The following is a 26,013-nucleotide window of genomic DNA, read 5'->3' on the forward strand; positions in this document are numbered from 1 at the left end:
TTGAAGATTGTAAATACTGGTGCTGTCCCACCCTCCCCAAAAAGATATGTCTATGTCCTGATGCCCAGAACCTATGAATATTACTTTGTGTGGAAAAAGGGTCTTTGCAGACGTAATTAAGGATCTTGAGATGAAGAGATCATTCTGGATTATCTGAGTGGGTGTTAAATCCAATGGTCAGTATCTATAGAGGGGAAGAAGAAAATTTGACAAGAGGAAAAGATATGCAGAAGGGAAGGTATGTGAAGATGGAGATAGATATTGGTGTGATGTGCCTATAACCAAGGAATGCAAAGTAATGCCGACAGCCATCAGACCTGGAAGAAGCAAGGAATGGGCTGGGTGTGGTGGCATATGCCTGTAGTCCCAGTGCTTTCGGAGGCTTAGGTGGGAGGATGGCTTGAGCCCAGGAGCTAGAGGCCATTCTGGGCAACATAGCAAGACACCGTCTCTAGGGAAAACAACAAAAAAAGCAAGAAATGAATTCTCCCCTAAAGCTGTTAGAGGAAATGTTACCTTGCTGACAGTTTGATTTCAGACTTCTGGCTTCTAGAACTGTGAGATAATACATTTTTTAAAGCCATCAGTTTTTGGTAATTTCTTATAGCAACCACATGAAACTAATGCATGGGCCTTGCATTCACATTTGTCAAAGATAGGGGTAGATTTGTTCTGACCTCTGCCCTTTTTAAAGGAGACAATGGCCCTCTAGGTTTCCATAGGCGCAGCATGCACACAGACCTAGCATTCCTGCAGGTATTCAACCTGCCTCACTCTTATGCCTATTTTGTCTCCGTGACAATAACAGCTCTCAGTTATACAGGCAAAATTCTGAGCACTTTATATATTATTAGTTTAATCCTACTAAGAACTCCACAGGATAGGTGTATTCTAATTTTTATTCTTCCCATTTTACAGGTGAAAAAGCTGAGGTACAGAGGGGTTAAATCATTTGCCTAAGATCATGCAGCTCAGATGTATCAGGGGTAAGAATGAAATCCAGGCAGTGTTGGCTCTAGAGGCAGCCCTAACCACTGCACCGGATCTATAGGCACTTGATTCTTGATCACCTGTTTATGGGCTTCAAAAATGATTTCCATTCCTCTTTCCCTCCTTTATTACATGGGTTTCTGATACTTGTATTATTCAAAATAAGGATGGTAAAACACACACATAGAATAAATTTTTCAGTATCATAGTAACCCTGCATGAGACAGTTTTTATTTAGGATATAGATGAAGCATTTACATAATAAATATTTCTTATTAGTTTATATTTTGAGGCATCTAATTTTATATGCACAATTTAACATAAATTTCTTATTATTAAAATAGTTAAACTATGTATAAAGGAAAGGATAAAGATATTATTTAAATATTTAAGGACTATAGAGATTTATAATTAAATATAATAAATTGATACTTAAAAGGAGACAGATATGGTTTATCCATTTTCAGTGGGTTAGAAATATAAACTTGCTATCCGTTTGTAAAACATATGAGGTAAACACATTAACAACAATCTGGTCCTCAAGAACATCCTAAGAGCAGAGCAAATATCAATGATTTAGTGTTGCCACAGAAAAACACACAAAGTTTATAAGGGCAAACAGTGAGCAGGGCATGCTTCCCTCCAACTTGTCTCTACCCCCAAGGGGACATTGTTTATGGAACAGTGTTTTATATGATCATTTTTTCTTTTTTTTTTTCTTTTTTTTTTGAGATGGAGTCTCCCTCTGTCACCCAGGCTGGAATGCAGTGGCATAATCTCGGCTCACTGCAACCTCTACCTTCTGGGTTCAAGCGATTCTCATGCCTCAGCCTCCCGAGTAGCTGGGATTACAGGTGTGCGCCACCATGCCTGGTGAATTTTTGTATTTTTAGTAGAGATGGAGTTTCATCATGTTTGTCAGGCTGGTCTCGAACTCATGACCTCAGGTGATCCACCCACCTCAGCCTCCCAAAATGCTGGGATTACAGGCATGAGCCACTGCACCTGACCCTTTTTGTATTTTGAAACTTAATTGGAATGTTATTGCTAGCAGTAGATAAATTCTTTATTCTTTTTGTTGCAATTTAAAAAGAGCTCACTACTTCATTCGGTTTGCCTTCTGTTATAAACTGGGAGTCAAGTGTGTGAGTTTACATTTTGAGGCATCTAATTTTATATGCACGATTTAACATACAAATTTGGTTTACTTTCAACTTTTATGGGATACATTTCCTCTGTAAAAGAAGATCTCTATTGGCTGGGCATGGTGGCTCATGCCTATAATCCCAGCACTTTGGGAGGCTGAGGCAGGCAGATCACGAGGTCAGGAATTCGAGACCAGCCTGGCCAACATAGTGAAACCCTGCCTCTACTAAAAATACAAAAATTAGCTGAGTGTGGTGGCACACACCTATAGTCCCAGCTACTTGGGAGGCTGAGGCAGGAGAATCACTTGAACCCGGGAGGCGGAGGTTTCAGTGAGCTGAGATGGCACCATTGCACTCCAGCCTGGGTGACAGAGCAAGACTGTCTCAAAAAACAAATACAAAAACAAATAAACAAAAAGGATCTCTATCTATATTCTGCTTATGACCTTTGGTTTGAACAATCAAAGCAAAGTCAAATCAAACTTTGGTTTGAGTCATCAGATGGTAGGCTTGCGTGTGCGAGTGCACGTGTTTGTGCACGTGTGTGAATGAATGAATTCACTGGCACACAAAGAGCTTTATCTGAGTTGGTTCGTGAATGCTAAGAGGTTGTGTAATGATGTTGCAGTTATTGATATTCTGACATACATGGTTGCCCACAGATACTTCCTGATTGTTGCGGAAGCATACTCCAGGCGGTTCTTGACTAAAAAGAGTTGGCTCTGTGCCTTACAATTCTTTTTCCTATCTCTGCATGTTCTTAATTATGTACCTTGGAGCTGATTTTTTTTTTTTTTGAGACGGAGTTTCACTCTGTCGCCTAGGCTGGAGTGCAGTGGTGTGATCTTGGCTCACTGCAACCTCTGCCTCCCAGGTTCAAGTGATTCTCCTGCCTCAGCCTCCCAAGTAGCTGGGATTACAGGCACCTGCCACCACTCCTGGCTAATTTTTGTATTTTTAGTAGAGACGGGGTTTCACCATGTTGGCCAGGCTGGTCTCGAACTCCTGACCTCAGGATGATCCACCCACTTCAGCCTCCCAAAATGCTGGGATTACAGGCGTGAGCCACCGCGCCTGGCCTGGAGCTGATTTTTAGATTGTTAACTCCGTTTGTTCAAGTTATAGCCCTAAACTGCATTGATTTATTCTGACTCCACCTACATTCTTCCCCCCACCAACAAATGGGAAGGAAATGAAGAAATGAGATGAATTACTTATATTTCTTCTTTTGTTCCTCCACAGAGTGTTACTCTTCTCCAGAAATTTATTCAGCTCAGTAGTTCAATAGCACAGGAGATACTTTGAAAAGCAAATGGAGTTTAAGAATGTAATGTTCATTGTCTTTAGTCTTAGCAAAACAATAGATAATTTATTAATTTTAATGTTATTAAATAATAGTGTTGTAATTTTACAGGTTTCAAAAGAAATTTTATTCATTTAATCACAACAGTAGAAGTAACAAAATTATTTTACAAAAAACTGGCAAAATAAAATCACTCATAATCCTATTCACTTTAATTCAGCCATTATTATCATTTTAATGTATTTTATCCTAGTGTGGCTTCCTACGTAGATTTTTGCATAGTTTTCACCAGAGTGCAATCCCATTTTATATCCTGTTTTCCACCTAACACAAAATAATTATATATTGCTGTATATGCCAGCATTGAAAATGCATGCAATGTATTCTTATTAATGTGATATAATTTAATCACCCTCCACAACTGAATATTTTGATTCTTTTCTTTATTCCATTGTAGTCAATAAGCTACAAACATTTTTTATACATATAACGTGTCTACATTTTTTTTTTTTTTGAGACAGGCTCACTCTGTTGCCCAGGCTGGAGTGCCGTGGCATGATCTTGGCTTAGTGCAGCCTCTGACTCCCAGGTTCAAGTGACTGTCCTGCGTCAGCCTCCCAAGTACCTGGGATTACGGGCATGTTCCACCACACCTGGATAATTTTTGTATTTTTAGTAGAGCTAGGGTTTTACCATGTTGGTCAGGCTGGTCTCAAACTCCTGACCTCAAGTGATCTGCCCACTTTAGCCTCCCAAAGTGGTGGGATTATGGGTGTGAGCCACCGTGCCCAGCCTCTTTTCTACATTTTTAGTTGCTATCTGGATTATATCATTATTATTGGTTCCCAGATGTGGATAAAAGGGCATGAGTGTTTTTATGCTTTTTGATTCATATTGCCCAGTTATTTTCAAAAGGACTGTAGGAATTTGCACTAGCAATCTGTAAATGTTTTACTATACTTTTTGCCAAAGTTAGATATTCTCTCTCTCAATATACTTACATATATTTGCTTGTTTACTAGGTTAGAAGTGGCACTTTGTTATTCTTTTATTTTACATTTATTTTATTACTAGAGAGTATTATAAATTCCCCATGTATTTGCTTACTAGATGTGAGTTATTTGTTTATATCCTTTGGCTATTTATTTATTTGATGCTAAATTTTTTTATTTTTATTTTTATTTTTTGTAGAGATGGGATCTCACTATGTTACCCAGGCTCATCTCAAATTCCTGGCCTCAACTGATCCTCCAGCTTTAGCTTCCTAAAGTGTTGAGATTACAGGCATGAACCACTGTGCCTGGCCTGATGCTTAATTTTCTTCTAGCAATTTTACGAGCTACACTTACTTTATATATATTTTTTGAGACAGGGTCTCACTCTGTCACCCAGGCTGGAGTACAGTGGCGTCACCTCAGCTCACTGCAACCTCAGCCTCCCAGGCTCAAGCCATCCTCCTAGCTCAGCCTCTCGAGTAGCTGGGACTACAGGTGCATGCCACCACACCAAGCTAGTTTTTGTATTTTTTTTAAGAGACAGGGTTTCGCCATGTTGCCCAGGCTAGTCTCAAATTCCTGAGCTGAAGCCATCTGCCCAGCTTGGCCTCCCAAAGTGTTGGGATTACGGCAGTGAGTCACTGTGCCTGGCCAGGAGCTACACTTACAATAGTGATATTAACACCTTGTTTTTATTTACTAAAAATATTGTTTGCTTACCTTATTCATTAATCAAGGTTTATTTTATTTTAGTGTAAATGAAAGAAAAATGAACGCATAAAACTTTATTTTTAGCGGAGAGTATCTTTTGAAACTACATTTGTTCCTTCAAGGCCTAATGATACTATGGTATTCTTCACTTTACGTGTATTTGGCAGCCAAGAATACTTTAGGTAATAGAGATACCTGATAATGTTCTAATTTTGCAGGAAAAGAGGAGCTAAGTTTGTATCCAAGAGAGCAGATGATTTCAAAGAAAAGTTTCAACATAAACTTGGAAGAGTTTTAGATCCGTAAGTTAAGGATTAACTTCAAATTGATAGTTTCTTTGCATAGAATTTAAAAAGTACTCTTGTGGTAACTGTTGGTGTGCCTATTAGATTCTATCTATTAAATAAGAAAATCATTATTTTATTGTTAATCAGTTAATCTGTTAATGTCTATAGAATTTGGGATTCCAGGAAAGCAGTGAGTTCTCCAAAATGCAGAGGGCCCTGGAGAAGAGAGAGGGATAATTTTGCATAAAGCATTATTTGTGGGATATCAGAGATTTAACTTACTGTGTTTACGTTTTTCTTTGTCTTTCCTGTCTGTCTGTCTTGCTCTGTCTTTATACTTTGGTAATTTTGCTTTGAATGTGTTCTGTTTTTCCTTTGTAATTCTGGGCTTCTGAAAGAGGGTGAAAGCATTCAGTCATTTTTAATGCAAGTGGAAGATCAGACAAAAGATCTATTGGAGAACTTTTGTTTGATCTTCATAGTTTGGTTATGAGATAAAATATAGGCTACTAAGAACATATGGCAAACATATTTTAAATTCCAGAGATGCCATGTGGTGGGTATTTTAACTAAGGATTTGTTTTCTTTGATAGCATTGCAGAAACAATGAATGTTCCCCCAGACTACACATTTGGAGCTTGTCTCCGTCCTGAGGAGTATGGTAAATATACACACTTTCTCTGTAAAAAACCCCAAACAGCAACAAAATCCCTGGAAAGTTACACAGTTAAGCTCACCATCTCCTTATTTCAAAAACTTCTAATTTTAAAGCCTTAAAATGTTGCATTAACATTAATGGGAAAAGTATATAACAGAAATTTTTTTTTCATATTGTGTTTGAAATAGGTACAGTTGGAAGCCCTTGTAATGAGTACTGTAAGTGTAGTTAAGGCTTTGACTTTTATTTAAGAAAAATAAATATGGCTTATATTAAACAAGCCAAAGTGAAATGGAGCAGCTTTTTAATGAAGTCGGATATTGTCCTAGGTCCTAACTTCTCAAAGTGTGGTCTGCAGACTGCCAGTATTGGCATCCCCTGGGAGCATCTTAGAAATACAGAATCTCAGGCCCTGTCCCAGAATTATTGAATCAGAAACTGCATTTTAACTGTATTTCTGGGTGAACTGTAAGCACATTCAAATATGAGAAAGCACTGTACTCTACAACCACATAATTAAGAACCACTCTTTTCCTACCAGCCAGCCAGCTAGCCAGTGAGTTAATCAGTCAATAAATACATAAAGTAGCAGAAGAAACTTACTTGTATTTTGTCTCTATTTCTAGGCAATCTAAATAGCAGATACCCAAAGGGAAAAATATGCTACAGCTTATCAGGATTGGGCTGTGTATCAGTGGTTCTCAAAACATGGGCTGCAGACTACCTGCATTAAAATCATCCAGGGAGTTTATTAAATCTGCACATTCCTGGGACCCATGCCCTAGATATTCTGATTCAGTAGGTTCTTATATACACTAAGGTTTAAGAACCACTATGAAAAATGTTTTAGCTAAAGTCCACTCATTGATAAATAGAATAAATATTTATTGAGCTTTTGCAAGACAGTGGTTTGGAGCATCATTAATTACTACATTAGGAAATTGTATTTGGGTTCTGTTTTTACACGAACTACTAATGGATGCCTATCCATCTTAGAGGCTTTAATATCTTTTGAAGAGGGTAAGGGATGATTAGGAAACCATCAATTAGCTTGAAAAAGAAGTAGGTAATCATGGTAAATTCTGCCTGTTTGAGGGCAAGCTTCATGCTGGTGGGTGCTGTGTTTTGCTGTCTGTCGGATCCTCAGGGTCCAGCACATAGGACATCTTTCACCAATACTTATAGCATGAATTGATGAATTAAAAGAATAAGAGAAAGCTGAGAGTCCTGGCAGGAAGATGGGAGGTGTGTGTAGGCTGAGGAAAATGAACAGAGGCAGGAGGTCTCCTCTGGTGATATCCACCAAGCTGCCACATCTGGAGCAGCATGGTCAACTCTAGTTGGGGTGTGAGTCAGGACTCTTAGTTAATGGAGCTATGAAGGGAGGCAGGCCTCCAGTGCTGGTGGTGGCATGAGTGGAAGCAAGGCTGAGAAATGGGAACTTGGTATGCAGACTGACAGCCAACTGGAAACTTACATAGGAGAGAGTAGATAATTTGAGTTTGATTTTTACAAGGCTCTCCCAGTTTAGTCAGTTTCAAGGCACGCTGAGTGGTCCCCACCTGAACTCAGCCCTAGCTTTCAGATCCTCAGCATTGTAGACAAATGGCCAAGAGGTAGTCAAGCAAGGACATCACTGTCTAAGGAAAATAATTCACAGCTGAGTGCGGTTGGTGATGTCCACACAAAATTCATTTTTTTAGATTTTCTTCTTGAGCAGAGAGGTAACATAAAACAGAAATATTAATTTTTATCAATTAATTTATGTACTTTTCTTTATAGTACATAAGGATTTTCTGACATGCTGCATAATCATGTCAGAGTTAGATGATCCTTTCATTCACAGAGGTTGCTAGATCTCTCTCACTCTCTTTTTTTAAAAGATAGAAATAATATAGAAAGACTTTAAACTTATGTAAAAAACTTTTTTCTGTCTTCAATAGGAGTTGGTGATCTCATCCATAATAGACTTCCGGGTGAATATCTTCGAGGCAAGGATAGACAGCGAGCCCTGATTGCAGCAGTTCGGCATCACTTGAAGAAAGTTAATTACCAAAAATTTGACACTTTGCTGGCAGCCTTCAGGCACTATGACAAGGCCAGTAATGGGGGAGAGCTTTTTGGTAATGCATGGGCTTACAGATCCCAGCAGTTTGATGTAGATCAGGGGTCAGCAAACTATAGCCTGTGGGCCAAATCCGGCCCACTGTTTGCATAAGTAAAGTTTTACTGGAACACAATCATGCCTGTGTTGTTTTTAGTGTTGTCTGTGGCTGCTTTTGCACTATGAATGCAGAGTTAGGTAGTAGCAACAAAAACTGTATGACCTTCAAAACCTAAAATATTTACTATTTGCCCCTTAACAGAAGACGTTTGCTGACCCCTTTTGTAGATTATTGGTTGTCAAAGTGTGGTTCCACTACCACCATCATCATCACGTGGGAACTTGTTAGAAACGCACATTACAAGGCTCATTTCAGAAAATACTGAGTTTAGGAACTCTGGGGTGGGGCCCAGCAATTTTAGCAAGCACTCTAGTGATTCTGATGCACATTCAAGTTTGAGAATCACTGTTACGGATTATTAAACTGCAGTGTGCTGGGAGCGAGGGGCAGTGGGTAGCACTAGGGATCCCTGGGGAAGACTTGACAATCTATACCTAAATCTGAATTTGCACACAGAGTACCTGCATTCTAGGTCCAAGTCAAGCTTAGAATGTCTTTTCCCTGGGAGCACGGTGTGGCTTTAGTTTTGAGAGTATGAGATATTCAGTGTTTAAGCTACCCTAAATTTTATTGTTCGAGAAAATCAGATCAATCTAGGGCTACGTATTACCTTGCACTATTTTAGGCCATCATAGAATTGCTTTTACCAAGTTGCACTGCCTTTAGCTTATGCTAAGGAGCACTGTAAGAAACTGCCATTGAAACTTGGTATATTTTTTGTTAGTATGCCCATGAGGCTTTTATTTTAGTCAGATGCATCCTCTTTATAAGCAACTCAGTCTTGACAAAGGAAATAATTGCGCTTCATCTAAGTATCTGATGACTGGTTTTTATCTCATGGATAGCATATATTTTGTATTGATTATGCACACCTTTTTACTTTGGTTACCAGGAAGCTTGGAGCCAACTCAATAAATAGTGGTAGTGACACGAATAAGAGAAACTGTCACAATACATAGTGCCCTGCTTTTAAGAATTTTTCATTTTAAATGTAATTAAAGAAAAGATGATCATCTTAATAGCTGTTGATTAAGTAAATCACCAGGCACATTCCTTATCATAAATTAAGCAGGGAGGAAATTACTGAGAATTATTTAATGCTGATATGCCTTATATATATATATGAATTATATATATTATATATATATATTATATATATAATATATATATATATATTTTGAAATGAAGTCTCCCTCTTGTTCCCCAGGCTGGAGTGCAATGGCATGATCTTGGCTCACTGCAACCTCTGCCTCCTGGGTTCAAGGGATTCTCCTGTTCCAGCCTCCCAAGTAGCTGGGATTACAGGCGCCCACCACCACGCCCAGCTAATTTTGTATTTTTAGTAGAGACGGGGTTTCACCATGTTGGCCAGGCTGGTCTTGAACTCCTGACCTCAGGTGATCTGCCTGCCTCGGCCTCCCAAAGTGTTGGGATTACAGGCGTGAGCCACTGCGCCCGGCCTTGATATACTTTTTAAATTGTTAATATGCACAATGTCGCATTCAGTGTCCATAAGGAGCTTTTTTTCTGAAAGGGTAATAAGATGTGGGTCTAGTACAGCTGTAGGTTAATTTTTGATTATTTAAATCTTATATTATTGGGTGCCACATTTAATTTAATGGAAAAACAAAACACCACGGAGCAAATAAACTATGATTTTCTAAATGAATCTTCTTGGCTTATGAAATTAATTCTGTTATTTATTGAATACTCATAGTACATCAAGCATTATTCCAGATAATGTGTAGACATTCCATATAGGGAACGGAAAATCTAGAGGAAGAGTTACACATGGGGTAGCAGTAGTGTGCTAGAATTGGCTGGGAGAGCATACTGTTCAATTTGCAGGAAGCTTACAAGCCAGTTGACATCACAATGGTAGCTAGAAATTACCATGATGAGAGTATGAACACCATGGAAAGCAGCACCTGCTACAAATCAGGGCTTTCTTCCACCACACTGCCAAAGAGCCAGTTGTTGAACATATGTAACACAACACTGAAGTAGAGTGAGGCCCAAGTACTATGATAAACTCAGAATTGCAATCAGGGATTTTGGCTCCTAGCTATCATAGACTATGTAATTCATAACAGATGTTCTTAGCAATGCAAGTCAGCTGATGATTTTCTCTTTTAATTAATTGTCTAATTAAGCATGTGTAGATTTGTGCTCACTTAAGCAGCACATTTGTTGTCAATATGTAAACATTGTTAACTTAAAACTAGAATAGTTTCCTAAAATACATTTTGCTCTCAGGTTATAGGGTTCTCAGTTAAGTTCAATAATTGTGTATAGTCCTTGTTTTTGGAGGGGCTGCATGAGGTCAGTAAGTCCAACTTCCTGTCTGTCCATGCCACCAGCTGATGGTATTTGCTCCCCTTGTGGAATGACTGCACTGGGGCTGGGGAAGATACCCAAAGGTGTTCAGTGTGGAGGTGCAGTAACTAGGGTCATTCTCTGCTGTTTCCAATAGATTTCTCGGTAAAGTTGAGGTGGATGTCATTCAAATTGTGGTCAGAACTGCCTGGCAGTCAGTTAAAACTAAGGTGTCACCAACGGTTTGAGAGAGCTGCACCAAGGCATTTTCCCTTATGATGCAGTCTTCAGGAGTGGGCTGAAAATCAGAATATCATGGTGTCCCTCACCCCCCTGAACATCCTGGGTATAAGGTGTTCTGTCTCCAAGAGCTTGGTTGCTGCTCTCCCCCTGTTGCCACAAAATCAGGGTGTCCCATTCCAGTAGCTATAACTTCACCTTTTTCCCATTTATCTCCTATTTTCACCTAGAAATTTTGTCTGGAAAGGTCAGGCATAAAAGAGAATAAAACAGATCTCTGGAACGTTTCTAAGAAATCCCTGGTCCCTGTTATACCTGACCTTTACAAACAAAAGGTCTAGGTGAAAATAGAGAATATGGGCTGGGCATGGTGGCTCACGCCTGTAATCCCAGCACTTTGGGAGGCTGATCACCTGAGGTCATGAGTTCGAGACCATACTGACCAACATGGTGAAACCCCATCTCTACTAAAAATACAAAAATTAGCCGGGTATGGTGGCACATGCCTGTAATCCCAGCTACTCGGGAAGCTGACGCAGGAGATTGCTTGAACTTGGGATGCAGAGGTTGCAGTGAGCTGAGATCATACCACTGTACTCCAGCCTAGGCGACAAAGTGAGACTCCATCTAAAAAAAAAAAAAAAAAAAAAAAAAAAAGAAAATAGAGAATATGATTGGGAAAAAAGTGAAGTTACAACTACTGGGATGGAACATACTGATTTTATTTTATTATTTTATTTTATTTTAGAGATGGGGGTCTCACTCTGTTGCTCAGGTTGGAGTGCAGTGGCACCATCATAGCTCACTGCAGCCTTGAACTCTGAGCCATAAGTGATCCTCCTGCCTCAGCCTCCCATGTTGCTGGGATTACAGATGTAAGCTACTGCTCCCAGCTCTCATGCTGATTTTTGAGAGGTATACTCAACCAAGTGGTTATTATCCTGTGATCAAGGACTGTCAACCCAACAAGAAAATCAGGTGGCTGAAATAGAATTAACTTTGAACCTCCTAGAATCCTTTTTATGCCTGGTTGCTACCAAAAGGGTGGACCAACCCTACTGCCATGGGATTGCTGTTAGGGGGAGAAAAGATGCACTATGTCCAGGAATGGTCATGGCAGTAACCCCAATTTTCAAAAGAAGTTTTAATAACCCCTGTCCCTTTTATTCTGATTATTATTCAGGAAGCAGCTGAGATAGAATGAGTCCTTTCTGGGGACAGCTGCATTGAGTGACCAAACAGCTTTACTAAAATGTGGGCACCAGGAGCTGGTTGAGAAGGCCATTCCAATGCTCAATAATACCATATGACAACGGATGGTAGGGAGTAAGAAAGGTTCATTGAATACCTTGACTGATAGCTCATTGCTGAATAGCTTTTGTGCTGCTATAGGGTGCACCCCACTGACGGACTGAAAATGTTCCAGAAAGCAAAATGCATAACCCAGATTAACTTAACTTTATGGGTCCTACTGCTGGGACTAGAGCCATCTGGTTGGACTGGAACGGCAATTCCATAATTTGAATAAGTGTCAATATTGGTGTGGCACCACTGATAGCTCTGAGGGGGGAGGGGTCAGAGGTTCACTATAGTCAGTCTGTCAGGAACACGAGGGAGATCCCTATGTGGGATGTGTCCTCTCTCACCACGAGACAAATGAGTCAACTTCTGGCAGTCACAAGTTTGGCATGTCGTGGTGGCTTCTGCATTAGAAACATAGAGTCCTTTGCCTTGTGCCCTGTGTGTAATGGGGGTCTGTTGCCACATATGTACAGGCAGCAATGTTGGCAATCTACATGGTTCAGGCTTCATCAGCAACTTGATTCCAATTATTCCCGTGCTTATGGTGAGTATCTACATGAACTACCCAGATAGTTCAATCACTAGCCATAATTTTTATCCTGTAGTTTGCAGTCCCTTAAGGGGGTGTCTTCAATCTGCTAGTCTATTGTTTTCCAAGTGGCAAATCAAACAGGTAGGCCACAGTCAACAGCCCGAGAGTCAGCAAAAATATAACAGGTTTATCAAGGGGAGTATTGGCCAGAGCTGTGAGAATGGCCTTTAGTTTAGCTCAGTGAAGACCACCAGGTTTCAGCTGAGCCAAATTATAAGTGAACCAGGCACAGGCATTTAGAGGAGGTTCTGTGAATTGAGGGCCCTCTTGAGCCAGTGGCTTTGCTTCAGGTGACAGAGTGTTGAATAAGTTTTTTTTTTTTTTCCTAAGGGATCACTTCTCAGCTGAGTGTGGTGGCTCACACCTACAATTCTAGCATTTTGGGAGGCTGAGGCAGGAGGATAGTTTGAGGCTGGGAGTTTGAAACTGGCCTGGGTAACATAGTGAGACCCCATCTCTACAAGTAAACAAAAATAATTAGCCAGGAGGGGTAGCGCCAGCTACTCAGTAGGCTGAGGCAGGAGGATCACCTGAGCCCAGGCTGTATTCTTGAATATGCCATTTCCATTTGACATATGAGGCTTGTTTGCTCCTTTTTCATTCTGTTAGTCATTGAGTCCAAGTTGGTCCACCTCAAAATGATTATCGGCTGGCGAGTCAGAAGGCCTCCATGGGTCTAGTGTTCGGTTTCCAGAAGAGCTCAGTGACAGGCTAATAGCCGCTTTTCAAAACAGGTCTACCTGGTAACTAAGTTAGGGAGGCGATGAGTCCTAAACTTCATGGCTCACCTCCAAGTGAAGGTTGCCTTTCTTTTCCAGAGGCTCTAATTGGCAAAACCACCAGTTATAGACTCATAACTCAAAGGAGTCATTAGGGCTGTGGGGTCCCAAAGGTACTAACAATTGTCTATACATGGCTCTTCTTGATCAGGATAATCCCCTCTGTCACATATGAGCATTCACTATACAGACATGGAAAGCATCAATACCAATTAAACATTCAGCCTGGGAAGCCATAGCAATAATACATTGTTATCTTTAATTCGTCTCTGCAACCTCTGCCCAAACCCCATTAATTGAATTCGGACATCCTTCCCTACCACCCTCTCCCAGGACTGGCTATGATGACGATTTCCGGAACTGTATCCAAACCATAAAAATGTGAGAATCTCACCCCACTGAACAGATGCATCCCTCTTGAAGACCTGGAGCCCTTGGTCCTACTTCTAATCATCTTTCTTCCTAAAGCAGTTGAGATCAGGGCTTGTGGGAGGGAAGGATTAATGGCTTTGCACCAGTAAATAAGAAATATTTACTTTGATTTTGAGTGGCGTGATGGTGGCATGGTAGCTCCATGAAACAAACCACCAGTGTTCTCAGTGCGCACAAAGCCCTGCGTATTAGGCAGTAAGTTATCATTGACAGCATGTTTCAGTTTTGGAGCTCTCTTGATTCAACGGCCACATCCCACATTGCTTTTCACCTAGGGATGAGTGTGGGTTTGCATTTTGGTTGTAGTAGAGACTTTTGTTTGTTTGTTTTTGAGATGGAGTTTCGCTCTTGTTGCCCAGTCTGGAGTGCAATGGCGTGATCTCGGCTCACTGCAACCTCCGCCTCCTGGGTTCAAGCGATTCTCCTGCCTCAGCCTCCTGAGTAGCTAGGATTACAGGCATGCGCCACCATGCCTGGCTAATTTTGTATTTTCAGTAGAGACAGGGTTTCTCCATGTTGGTCAGGCTTCCAAAGTGCTGGGATTACAGGCGTGAGCCACTGCACCCGGCCTGTAGTAGAGACTTTTATAAAGGAGTCTACTTTAATCCAGGGCATTTGCAGCTCTATTGCCAAGATCATATGTTTTAAGTCCTCATTCTGTTTGAATACAAGGGTTAAGTAGGGAAGTTTTCCAGGGCTGTGGGTCTGACTGCAAGAATTTATAATTCATCAAGTTAGTTTCTCATTCTCTAGGGGATTGCCTCCATCAGCATTGTAAATCCAGTCCTGGGCAGTAAGAGCTTAAATACTATGCAGTGACTCATTTATGATTTCTCTTGGGAGTTATTTCCTCTCAGGGAAGTCTCTTCGTGGGGGCCAAAGCTCCCCTATAGCAGCCAGAATCCACTGCAGAAACAAACAAGAAAACTGGGACCTTGCCATCATCTCTGAATGGGTTTAAGGTTGGCTTGATAGACTGTAGGAGGGGCTGAGTGCTAAGATGTCCCAGTTGTTAACATTCTTCCTTAACAAGCATTGTGTGCTCTGCCCCTTCATCTCCCAAGTGAATCAGCCAGTTTCTGCTGAGAGCCCTTATACATTTCCCTCTGTTCATACTCAGTGTGGGTACTTCTGCCTTTAAATGCTGTCTGAAAAGAAATGACACTTTTTCCCTCCACCCTCCTCCCCCTACTTACCAGGATGAATCTTTGTGTTACTTGTTACAGTGGGGCTGACCATCAGACTGGGAGCATGTCCCTCTTGCCCATAGGAGTGTTATCAAAACCAGACAACTGTCTTTGAACCCACCTCCGTGAACTTGTCCTGCAACTATCTCCCCAATTTCTCCTCAACAACAGGCAGTGAAATGAAGGACCATTTATTGCCGGGTGAAAACACAGAAGGTGTTAAAAACTTTGTAAGGATAAACAATTGTAGAGAGCTGTCAAAAGTACACACCCATTGGTCACATGAAACGTCAAGCCCTTATCATGGTAACACTGCTCTACCACGGTCTAAACAGCATATTTGACTCCTCTTCTGTGAAAATTGGGACAAATTTGAATGTATGTGATGAAACAGTTTTTTTCTTAAACTAAATAATGTTGCCCACTCTGCTCTTGAAGACAACTCCCATTTTCTGTTCTTTTGCTTCCTGTATAACAGAAGGGAGATGGGATGATAGATAAAGCCGAGCTGCAGGAAGCTTGTGACCAGGCCAACTTGAGTTTAGATGACAAGCTCCTGGACCAGCTATTTGACTACTGTGATGTGGATAATGATGGCTTCATTAACTATCTGGAATTTGCAAATTTTCTTAACTGGAAAGACAAAATGCTTCTTAAAGAGTATGAAGAGAGGGTCATTATTAAAGGTATTTAATTCTTGAAGGTTTGATGAATTATTTTTTCAAAATAATTGAAAGTTTATTATTATTATTTTTAATACAGACGAGGTCTCACTATGTTGCCCAGGCTGGTCTCAAACTCCTGGGTTCAAGGGATTCTCTTGCTTTGGCCTCCCAAAGGGCTGGGATTATTGGTGTGAGCCAGCTTGCTTAGCCATTTACTGAATTCTTAAATGGACTTCTGTATTTTAATTTTGCTAGGAGCTCAGCTATATTCAACTTTAATATTACATGAAAAATAAAAATATACACATATACATAGTGTTTATTTGCTTGTTTGTGCATAGACTATCTGTGGTAGTGTAGGAAAGAATCAATAACATTTATTATTTCCAGGAAGAGGCAGTTGGATGGCTGAGGGACAGTGTGGCAATGAGACTCACTTTTTAACCTATGTTTTTGTATCTTTTGAGTTTGGAACCATGTATTATTTATTCAAAAACATTAAAAGCACAAAACTACACAGAAGCTCAAAATATGAAAGACAGATTCTCAGAAACCTGTTTAAAAACGATTATCTGAGTAATTAGTTCCCTTCCCCAGAAACACAGAATTTGACACAAAATTAGATTTTAAAAATTTTGTATAAAAAGGAAAAACAGCATAATCTTTACTTTTGATTCAAATATTATGATGTTGACGTCAAGCTTGCCTAACCCGTGGTTCAAGACAGCTTTGAATGCTGCCCGACACACATTTGTAAACTTTCTTAAAACGCTGTGAGTTTTTTTGCAGTTTTTTTTCAAGCTCATCAGCTGTCCTTACTGTTAATGTATTTTATGTGTGGCCCAAGACAAGTCTTCTTCTTCCAGTGAGGCCCAGGGAAGGCACATGGTTGGATACCTCTGGCCTACATTTTATCTTCTTGTATCATTACATGTATAGATATACATATATACATACGTGTACATGTACATATTTTAAGCATGTCTAAAATAACACTGAACGTACTATATAAGGCTTTTTAAAATTTAGCTTTCACATTTCTCTTCTTCTTCTTTCTTTTTCTTTTTTTTTTTTTTTTTGACAGGGTCTTGCTCTGTTACCCAGGCTGGAGTGCAGTGGTGTGATCTCGGTTCACTGCACTCTCTGCCTCCCGGGCTCAAGTGATTCTTGTGCCTCAGCCTCCAGAGTAGCTGGGATTACGGGAGGTGCGTGCCACCATGCCTGGCTAATTTTTTTGTATTTTTAGCAGAGACAGGATTTCACCATGTTGCCTAGGCTGGCCTTGAACTCCTGGCCTCAAGTGATCCTCCTGTCTTGGCCTCCCAAAGTGCTAGGATGACTGACATGAGCCAACATGCCCAGCCAGCTTTCATATTTCTAAGGAATGAAGAAATGCTTTTTTGGTTTCTATGAACTACATTTCAGTTCCCTCATGCTTATATATTATGATTTACTAAGCCATTTCTTCACTTTCTGAAATTTAGGCTGTTTCTAATATTTTAAAAGTAGTATGCACAATGTTATAATGATCATATCTCAAAAAGCTTTTTATTTCTCATTTCTTATGACCGTTATTATTGTCTCAGAAGTAACTATTTTCATTTTGCTTTTCTAAATGATTTTACTGATTTGCAATTTTATCAGCTAAGTCTGTGAGGTTTTACTCCAATCTCACTACCATTGAGTGTTATTTCAAACATTCTTACATTCTTGTACTTTAGTTGGTTTATAATAATACCTCATTTGCCTTACCTTTTTTTTTTTTTTTTTTTGAGACAATGTCTCACTCTACTTGCCCAGGCTGGAGTGCAGTGGTGCAATCATAGCTGACTGCAGCCTTGAACTCCTGGGCTCAGGTGATTCTCCTGCCTCAGCCTCTTGAGTGGCTGTGTTGCCCATGCTGGTTGTAAACTCCTGGCTTGAGGGATCTTCCCTCCTCGGCCTCCCAATATGCTGGGATTACAGGCATGAGCCACTGCACCCGGCCTACCCTAATTTTTGTATCTTAATTATTAGAGGTTCAACTTTTTAAAAAGATGTTTACATTTTTATTTCCTCTTGGGATGTCTCTTTTCTAAAAAGTGGAGATAACTACTATTTTCACTTTTACTCTTGAGTCATGCCTTTCTGTGAAGTCAAAACCAAATTTTGATCTCTCCTGATGATGCGAGCCCTTATGGGTTAGCCTTTCTATTCTATCCACTAGGAAGGCATCAGAATCTTCCCTACCTAATGAAGCTTTTTATAGAAAACAGCTGTACTCCGACTCTTTCATAAACGGGCTGACAGAGCTTCCTTCTTGGCACAACTCATGAAGTAATGGTAGAACGAAAAGCTTATTTCAGACCAGATAATTCTTCGAATTGTTTCTGGTTTTGGATCCTAATTTCTTCAGCCATTTTCAATAGAGTTTTTGAGGATTTTCATCTTGTATGATTTTAGGGTAGAAACTGTTAAGTTTGTGGTCACTAGGTCTAGAGGGGGCCCGAGAATGTTCTGCCAAAATTTTTCTGATATCAAATTCTATCTTACTGTTGACTTTTGAAGAAAAATGGGTAAGTAATCTTTCAATTTTTTTGAGAAATTCTTTTTCAAACTTTGTCCAGATTTCCACTTTTGGTGAGGTGGAGGATTAGAGGATCTGGAACGGTAGGCCTGAGCATTTTCATAGCAGCCATTGGCAGGAACTGAGTGTGGGGAGAGGTGGGGTTGTGGGGAAGAATGCGTTCTTCAGAGAGGTAAGCCTTTTCTAGTTTGCCAGGGTATCCACCCTTCTCTAATACCAGCAGGCCACTTGCCTTTGCAACCCTTACTTGGGCTCCCCCAGAACCTTTAGAATTTTTCTGAAGATGGAAACACCACAGCGCTCTCTAGTGGTACATATGTAGTAACCAGATCGGAAAAAGATTGCAGGAATTTATTCCTAAATTTCAGAATTGAGTCAGCAAAGCAAATCTGCAAAGGAGGACAGAGTCTTACAACTTCAGTTCTATCTCAGGGTTTTCTTTTGTACACTGACTTGTCAGGAATTAGTTGTAGAAACAGTTCTTGAGCTCATAGTGCGTTCTTATCATCTCGATGTTGTAATGCACGCTCCCCCCGGTCAAGTACGTGTGGAATTTTCAACTACAAGCATGTCTTGTCTTATTTCTCCCTAGGGCATAGTGCTAGGAAAAACTCTGTAGTTCAAGTTAAATATTAAAATACACTTTTTTTTTTTTTTTTTTTTTGAGACGAAGTCTCGCTCTTGTCCCTCAGGCTGGAGTGCAATGGCGTAATCTCGGCTCACTGCAACCTCCGCCTCCCGGATTCAAGCAATTCTCCTGTCTCAGCCTCCCGAGTAGCTGGGATTACAGGCGCCCGCCACCACGTCCGGCAATTTTTATATTTTTAGTAGAGACGGCGTTTCATCATGTTGGCCAGGCTGGTCTAGAACTCCTGACCTCAGGTGATCTGCCTCCCCCCCCCCCCCGGCCTCCCAAAGTGTTGGGATTACAGGTGTGGGCCACCATGCCCGCCTGCTCTATTTTTTTTTTTTTTTAAGAAAAGAAATGAATGGATTCTATGTTTACATTTGGTCTCTCATATTTCAAAGCTTTATTCTAGAATGAAGTGAGTAGAGTGGCAGAAGAAAACATTAGGCCATGTTCAGATTTCTTGGTGTATGACATTGGCCTGAACTTACTCTTCCACAGTTGGGTGTTGGGTCAGTGGAGGGGTCATGCCAGCTGTTTCCATTTGCAAGAGGAAACTAGATGGGAAAACTTATCCTGTTGCAGAGCAGCAAGCACTAAGTAGTAATGTATTCCTGCATTTTTTCTTTCCTTTTTTTTTTTCTTAAAGGTAGAAAACCAGATTGTGTAAACCCTACTGAGGCTAATGTTGAAGAACCTGAACCAGCTCTCCTCATAAAGCCAGAAGATATTGTCTTAAAAGAACCAGGGAGCACAGAAAAGACTCTTCGGACACTTCTGAGACCAAGTGATAAAGTTTCCAACTACTATAAGACAACTTCTTCTGAGATCAATGCAGTTGTAGGAGCCGTTCCTGCTACTTGTATGTCACTTATTTGTCAAGTTTTAAAAGCATCAACAAACGTGGAAGCAAACTGTCCTTTGTCCTTGCATTGTCCCCTGCCTTTCTCCTTAGACTAAGTTTCTTAAAGCCTTGTACCTTGCATTTAATTCGTATTCTAACTACCTGGGGAGGAGAGGCCCACATATAAATGTTGATTGAACTGAATTGCCAATGATGACCAAAGTAAAACGATTCTTTGCATATTAATGAAATGGAAACCATTATAGATCAGAACATCGAATGTTATACATCGTAGTAATTCAGATTCCACCAAGTATTAATATTAGATGATTTTAAAACCATATGATTCTTAGCTCCATACATATCTGCCTTCAAATATTTAAAGAACTTTTACATAACATTTCTCTGCATATTCATTCCCCATGTTAGTTTGCTGGGGCTGCTATATCACAGCACCACAAACCGGTGTCTTAACAGAATTTTATGGTCTCACAGTTCTGGAGGCTTGAAATGCAAGGTGTCAGTAGGATTGGTTCCTCTGGTGGACTGTAAAGGAGAATCTGTCCATGCCTCTCCCCTGGTTTCTGATGATTTACTAGCAGTCTTTGGCACCACTTGGCTCCTTCAGCATCACCCTGATCTCTGCCTTCATCTTCATGTGGTGTTCTCCCCATTTTCATGTCTGTGTCCAAATTCCTCCGTTTTACAAGAACTCTAGCCATATTAGGTTAGGGGCCCACCATACTCCAGTGTGATGTCATCTTAATTAATTACACCTGAAATGACCTTATTTCCAAATAACGTCACACTCTGAGGTAGTGGAGGTTAGGACTTCACCATATATGTTTTGGGAGGAGACAATTCAACCTATAACATCCATATATCAATATGAAGCATGATGAATATTGGTGATTTAGAAAAACTATTTTATGTTGATCAAGATCACATCATTGGAATAAGGACATGACTGAGGATTTACATATTTTTCTCAACTGGATTTTTATAGACATGCTATATATTCTAGAGTAATGAAATCTTGTTACTCTCTTTACACTGTGTTGTCCAGTAGAAATAAAATTGAAGTCATCTGTGCATTTACAAACTTTTTAGCATTAAAGAAAATCATGCTGGGCATGGTGGCTCATGCCTGTAATCCCAGCACCTTGGGAGGCCAAGGTGAGAGGATCACTTGAGGTGAGGAGTTCAAGACCAGCCTGGGCAACATAGTGAGACTCTGTCTCTACAAAAATTACAAAAATTAGCTGGCCATGGTGGCAAACTTCTGTAGTCTCAGCAACCTGGGAGGCTGAGGTGGGAGGATCACTTGAGTCCAGGAGTTCAAGGCTGCAGTGAGCTGTGATCAGGCCACTGCATTCTAGCCTGGGTGACAGAGTGAGACTCTGTCTCAAAAAAGAAAAAGAAAAAGAAAAAAAAAAAAAGCCATGTTAAAAAAAAAAGAAACAGGTGAAATTTATTTTAATACTATATATATTCAAAATATTATTTCAATAACTAATCAATATAAAAATTATTAAATATTTTGCTTTTTTGTACTAAAATGTTTGAATTTTACATTTGGATTACACCAAAATTCTTCCTAGCCACGTTTTAAGTGCTCAGTATGCACATGTGACTGGTGGCTGTGTTACACAGCTTTGTTTTAGAATGTCGGTTTTCTTTCCTCATCAATGACCTAGGTTACCCTATTTGTGGAGTTCCAACCATTCGATCTGACATTCCTGCTCCCCGAATTCGTCGCATCAGTGACAGAAGTAATTATGGTGAAGAAGGTGGTGCGTATTCACTACTATATCCTACCGTCTTTGCCCAGAAAGGAGTGTTTGAGAGAGACTTCTTCAAGACCAGATCAAAAGAAGAGGTATCACATACGAGCGTACAAAAACGGAAATGTTTGATCTATCAACGACTACTCTTTTAGACTTTTCAAAACTTGGGTTTTTATATTTACAAAAGTCTACAGGATCCCCAGGTGTAGGATTCTTGATGAATAATGCTCAACTTGGTTGTGACATCTGGTACAATTCTTGAGGTAGAATTTAGACTGTGACAGGAATAGTAAATTCATATTGTACATTCAATATGGTCCATGTAAAGAAGAAAAATATTTTTCTAAAACATTTGATGCTATTCTAGTTGAGAAAAGGAACAGGATCAATCCCTTCCTTATGTAAGCATCCCGATGGCCTTGGGCCTCTAGAACTAAGAGTGGGCATGAAGATGGTCACTCTGCCACCCTTCTTGTCCACTGGTATCATATGTCTCAGATTATCTGTGACAAGCATTGATTTAAAATATTCTGTCTTGTTGCCACACCGCGGGTAAGGTCATACATCTGTCTTATTTATTTATTTATTTATTTATTTATTTATTTATTTTTGACTCAGAAAACATGATGCCATATCCGAGATGATCCTCTTTGTAGATGGGTTATAAAGCCAGGGTTATAGAACCGGTTAGGTCTGAATAGCCACTGGGGTGCTGAGGGCTAGAGATTTATAGCAGTGCTCAGTTAGACTAGCCTGTCTACATCTGTGCTTATGGAAAGCAGGTGTAATTCAGGGAGTACTTGCTTCTTCAGAACCTTCATAGCTGGAGCTAGAAATGATATAGGAAAAGACATACGATGCCTTCTTGGACTTCAGATGAAGGATTGATGGCTTGGAAACTTATTAAATACTAACCGAATTAATGGCAGATGCATTCCAGCAATTCTTTCACATGGAGGCAGGGCAGAGAGGAAGGGGAGACAGAGGCTGATGCCTGGCTCCAAAGGAGGAACCCGGTATCCGTCCTGCGGATTGAAGAAGAAAACCTCCTGATTGTGTTTTCACTTCCCTCAATCACTCTAAAAGGCCTATGAAATAGAACTTTAGGGCTTCCAAAAGAAACAGAAATCTCCTGCTTGTTTCATAATGCCTAAACATTCTTTTAACTAGGAAGTCATCCTTTATCCCACAATTCTAGGCAAAAAGTAAGAAGTCAAAGACCTGCTTGGAATAATAACGTTGACTTGAGGATGGATAGATTTCAGTAGACGTGTTAGGTAGTCAGCATACTACTGATAGAATGCCAAACCACTGGAGCAAAGTTTCCCAAGGAGTAGGGGAGGAAGCAGAGGAGAAGGTAGGGGATGCTCAAGACTGACTCAAACCATTCCGGAGCTCACTCTGCAGGGGCCTTTTTAAACTACCAGTGGGTGGGGAACTACCAGCTATGCATAGGGTATTGTGTTTTTGCTTTATAGCTGCAGTTGCTAGCAGCTCTGCTCTTCTGAATTTCAGAATTCGATTTGTATTTGAATAGTACTTAATTTGTATTTAATTACACTAATTTCCCACAAGGGTACATCATTTCTAGGGGATTAATTGTTGAGATTCTGTTTAATAGATGTATTCGGCAACTATTTTATTTCTTTGGCTATTCGCTGTCTAACCTTTTCATTTCCCCCCCCTTTTTTTTTCCTGAATGCTTCATAGTAAATGCTTCTTCTTTTAAATTTAGTTTCATTTAAAAATTTTGTTTTCACATATTTTATTCCCATTACTAGTTCTTACTTTCTTTTCTTATATTTTTCTTAAGACATAAGAAGCATGTTTTTCCCCACCTTCATCGGTTTTAATAATTATCACTGTAGAGGGATTATTAGTAACCAAAGGTTGCTGGTTTTCAGTGTGCTCCGCTTTTAGTGTACTCTCTTAATCATGGGTACACTATCTGTCTGCCATTTGCACACGTAGTTCAAGTTCCAACAGGCCAGTTAGATACATTTCATAAATGTTCGTATTATAAAGAATATAAAACTTGGCCACGCCTAGTGGCTCATGCCTGTAATCCCAGCACTTTGGGAGGCTGAGGTGGGTGGGTCATCTGAGGTCGGGAGTTCAAGACCAGCCTGGCCAGCATGGTGTAACTTCATCTCTACTAAAAATAGAAAAAAATTGACCAGGTGTGGTAGCACACACCTGTAATCCCAGCTACTCAGGAGGCTGATGCAGGAGAATCACTTGTACCCAGGAGGCAGAGGCTGCAGTGAGCCAAGATCACGCCACTGCACTCCAGCCTGGGCAACAGAGTGAGACTCTGTCTCAAAAATAAATAAATAAATAAACAAACAAAACTAATGTTCAAGTGGCTTAGGTTACATACACAAGACCAAAATGACAATAAATTATTGAAATGAAACTCAAACCTAGCAAGTCTTCTTTACTTTTTTCACCTTTTTTACTTGAATTTTGCTACCTCTCCTTAAAATAATGAGACATTTAAAGTTGAAAGTAACTTTATATATTGGCTAGTGTATTTGAACACCCTCATGTTTATAATAACAAAATTATTCATGAGCTGACAGCATTAGAATTTTGATATTTCCTTATTTTTTTTTTTTATATATATATATATGTATACACACACAAGCACATGCACACACACAAATATATACACACACATACATTTTTGGAAAAAATATCCATAGTCTTAGATATTATAAAGGTATTTTTCATTACAAATTTTAAAACATATAAATAATGACCTATTTATTTTAAATGCCTTTTTCTAGATTGCAGAGATATTGTGTAACATTGGTGTCAAGCTTTCTGATGAAGAATTTGAAAATGTATGGAATCTTGCATCAAAAAAGCATCACAGAGGAGAAGTTTGTGTTGAGAACATCAGAAATGTTCTAGATGAGCTGCGGCATGCAGACAGGATCAAGTGTAAAACATCCATGTGATATTTTTGGACTTCATTCAAGCAAAAGAATTATTAACTGTGTTTATCTAAAATGTTCAGTCCATTCTGGCTTTAGATATTACGTTAGAGTTCAGCAATCACAGTGGTAAGACTCATATGCCTGTATGTGTTGCTAATAAATTAGATTTTGGATTTTAAAATTTATTGTTTTCCATAAAGCACCTAAGAGCTTGACAAGTGATTGAAGGGTTAACATGCAGCCCCAGCGAAGACATAGTTCAGAATGATATTAGAAGTTTTGTAGGCCTAAGAATTCTATCCATTTTAGTGGGCCGTCCGAATTCGTAGTGTGATTTGTGATGCCAAGTTTAATTTTCTTTGTTGGTTAAGCCAACGTGGGCTGCAGTTTCTGTCACAGGTGATTAAAATGTCGTAACACACCAAGAATAGAGAGATTCCTGTTTGTGTAGTGGACTAAAAGCTGGCTCTTGTGCGTGGAACTACAGGTGAATTTTTTTTTTTTTGAGACAGAGTCTCACTCTGTTGTCCAGGCTGGAGTGCAGTGGCGCAATGTTGGCTCACTGCAACCTTCACCTCCTGGGTTCAAGCGATTCTTCTGCCTCAGCTTCCCGAGTAGCTGGGACTATAGGCACCCGCCACCATGCCAGGCTAATTTTTCATATTTTTCATAGAGATGGGGTTTCACAACGTTAGCCAGGCTGGTCTCGATCTCCTGACCTCGTGATCTGCCTCCCTCAGCCTCCCAAAGTGCTGGGATTACAGGCGTGAGCCACTGCGCCTGGCTACAGGTGAAAAATTTTAAGGAAAAAAAAAAAAAAAAGCAGTCTTAACTTCCTTACATTTCCTTTTTCATTGAAAAGTTACTTGTCTTTTAAAAACTAATTCTTTAAAAGAACAAATGAAGAATACAGCTAGAGGAGCTCTTTGCATATATTAAAAACCACAAATTTAAAGCTTTTAAGACAGCAAAAACAAGACAAAAGAAAACATTATAAGGTTTGGGGAATAAGCAGTCTTTTCCAAATGATCTCTAAACTCATGCTTTCTTAACACATTTGGCTTAAGTCATTGAACTATGGTCAAGCAGGCATGGGGCCATTCCCCCTAAGGGAGGAGGTAAGACATCATTCGGGATGGTCCTGATTCACTTTCCAAAATCTACTCTAAAAGTACCAATTGAGGTTCTGTTGTGTATCCTCCTCCTATCTCTGGTGAGTTCTTTGTATTTTGTCCCTGGTAGGCTATAAAATGGGTCAGAACTGTACATTTTCAACTTCAAGGAAACTCCATTGACAAATAAAAAAGTTATCTTTTTATTCTATCTCTCATTCCAACTTATGCCCAGCCATGTTGTCCAACATGGTGTATAAGGGATTCTACAATGAGAATTCTAGAATGAGAATAAATAAGATAC

At 39.8% G+C, this 26,013-nt stretch overlaps 1 protein-coding gene across 2 annotated transcripts in view; it reads left to right on the forward strand.

Moving 5' to 3' along the window:
* LOC105488905 (EF-hand domain family member B) overlaps positions 1-25,122 on the forward strand; it is a 73,090-nt gene extending 47,968 nt beyond the window's left edge. Inside the window, exons 7-13 of one of the 2 annotated variants that reach the window (XM_011753412.3) lie at positions 5,366-5,449; positions 6,028-6,095; positions 8,036-8,190; positions 15,644-15,851; positions 19,674-19,886; positions 21,566-21,747; positions 24,445-25,120. In XM_011753412.3, the coding sequence (XP_011751714.2) occupies positions 5,366-5,449; positions 6,028-6,095; positions 8,036-8,190; positions 15,644-15,851; positions 19,674-19,886; positions 21,566-21,747; positions 24,445-24,618 (1,084 nt within the window). In that variant the 3' untranslated portion in view covers positions 24,619-25,120. Of the gene's footprint in view, positions 1-5,365; positions 5,450-6,027; positions 6,096-8,035; positions 8,191-15,643; positions 15,852-19,673; positions 19,887-21,565; positions 21,748-24,444 lie in introns of both variants that reach the window. The other variant, XM_011753411.3, reaches the window with a different exon arrangement.
* The last annotated feature ends 891 nt before the right edge of the window (positions 25,123-26,013 follow it).

The sequence above is a fragment of the Macaca nemestrina genome, chromosome 2, assembly GCF_043159975.1.
Source record: "Macaca nemestrina isolate mMacNem1 chromosome 2, mMacNem.hap1, whole genome shotgun sequence".
Classification (NCBI taxonomy): domain Eukaryota; kingdom Metazoa; phylum Chordata; class Mammalia; order Primates; family Cercopithecidae; genus Macaca; species Macaca nemestrina.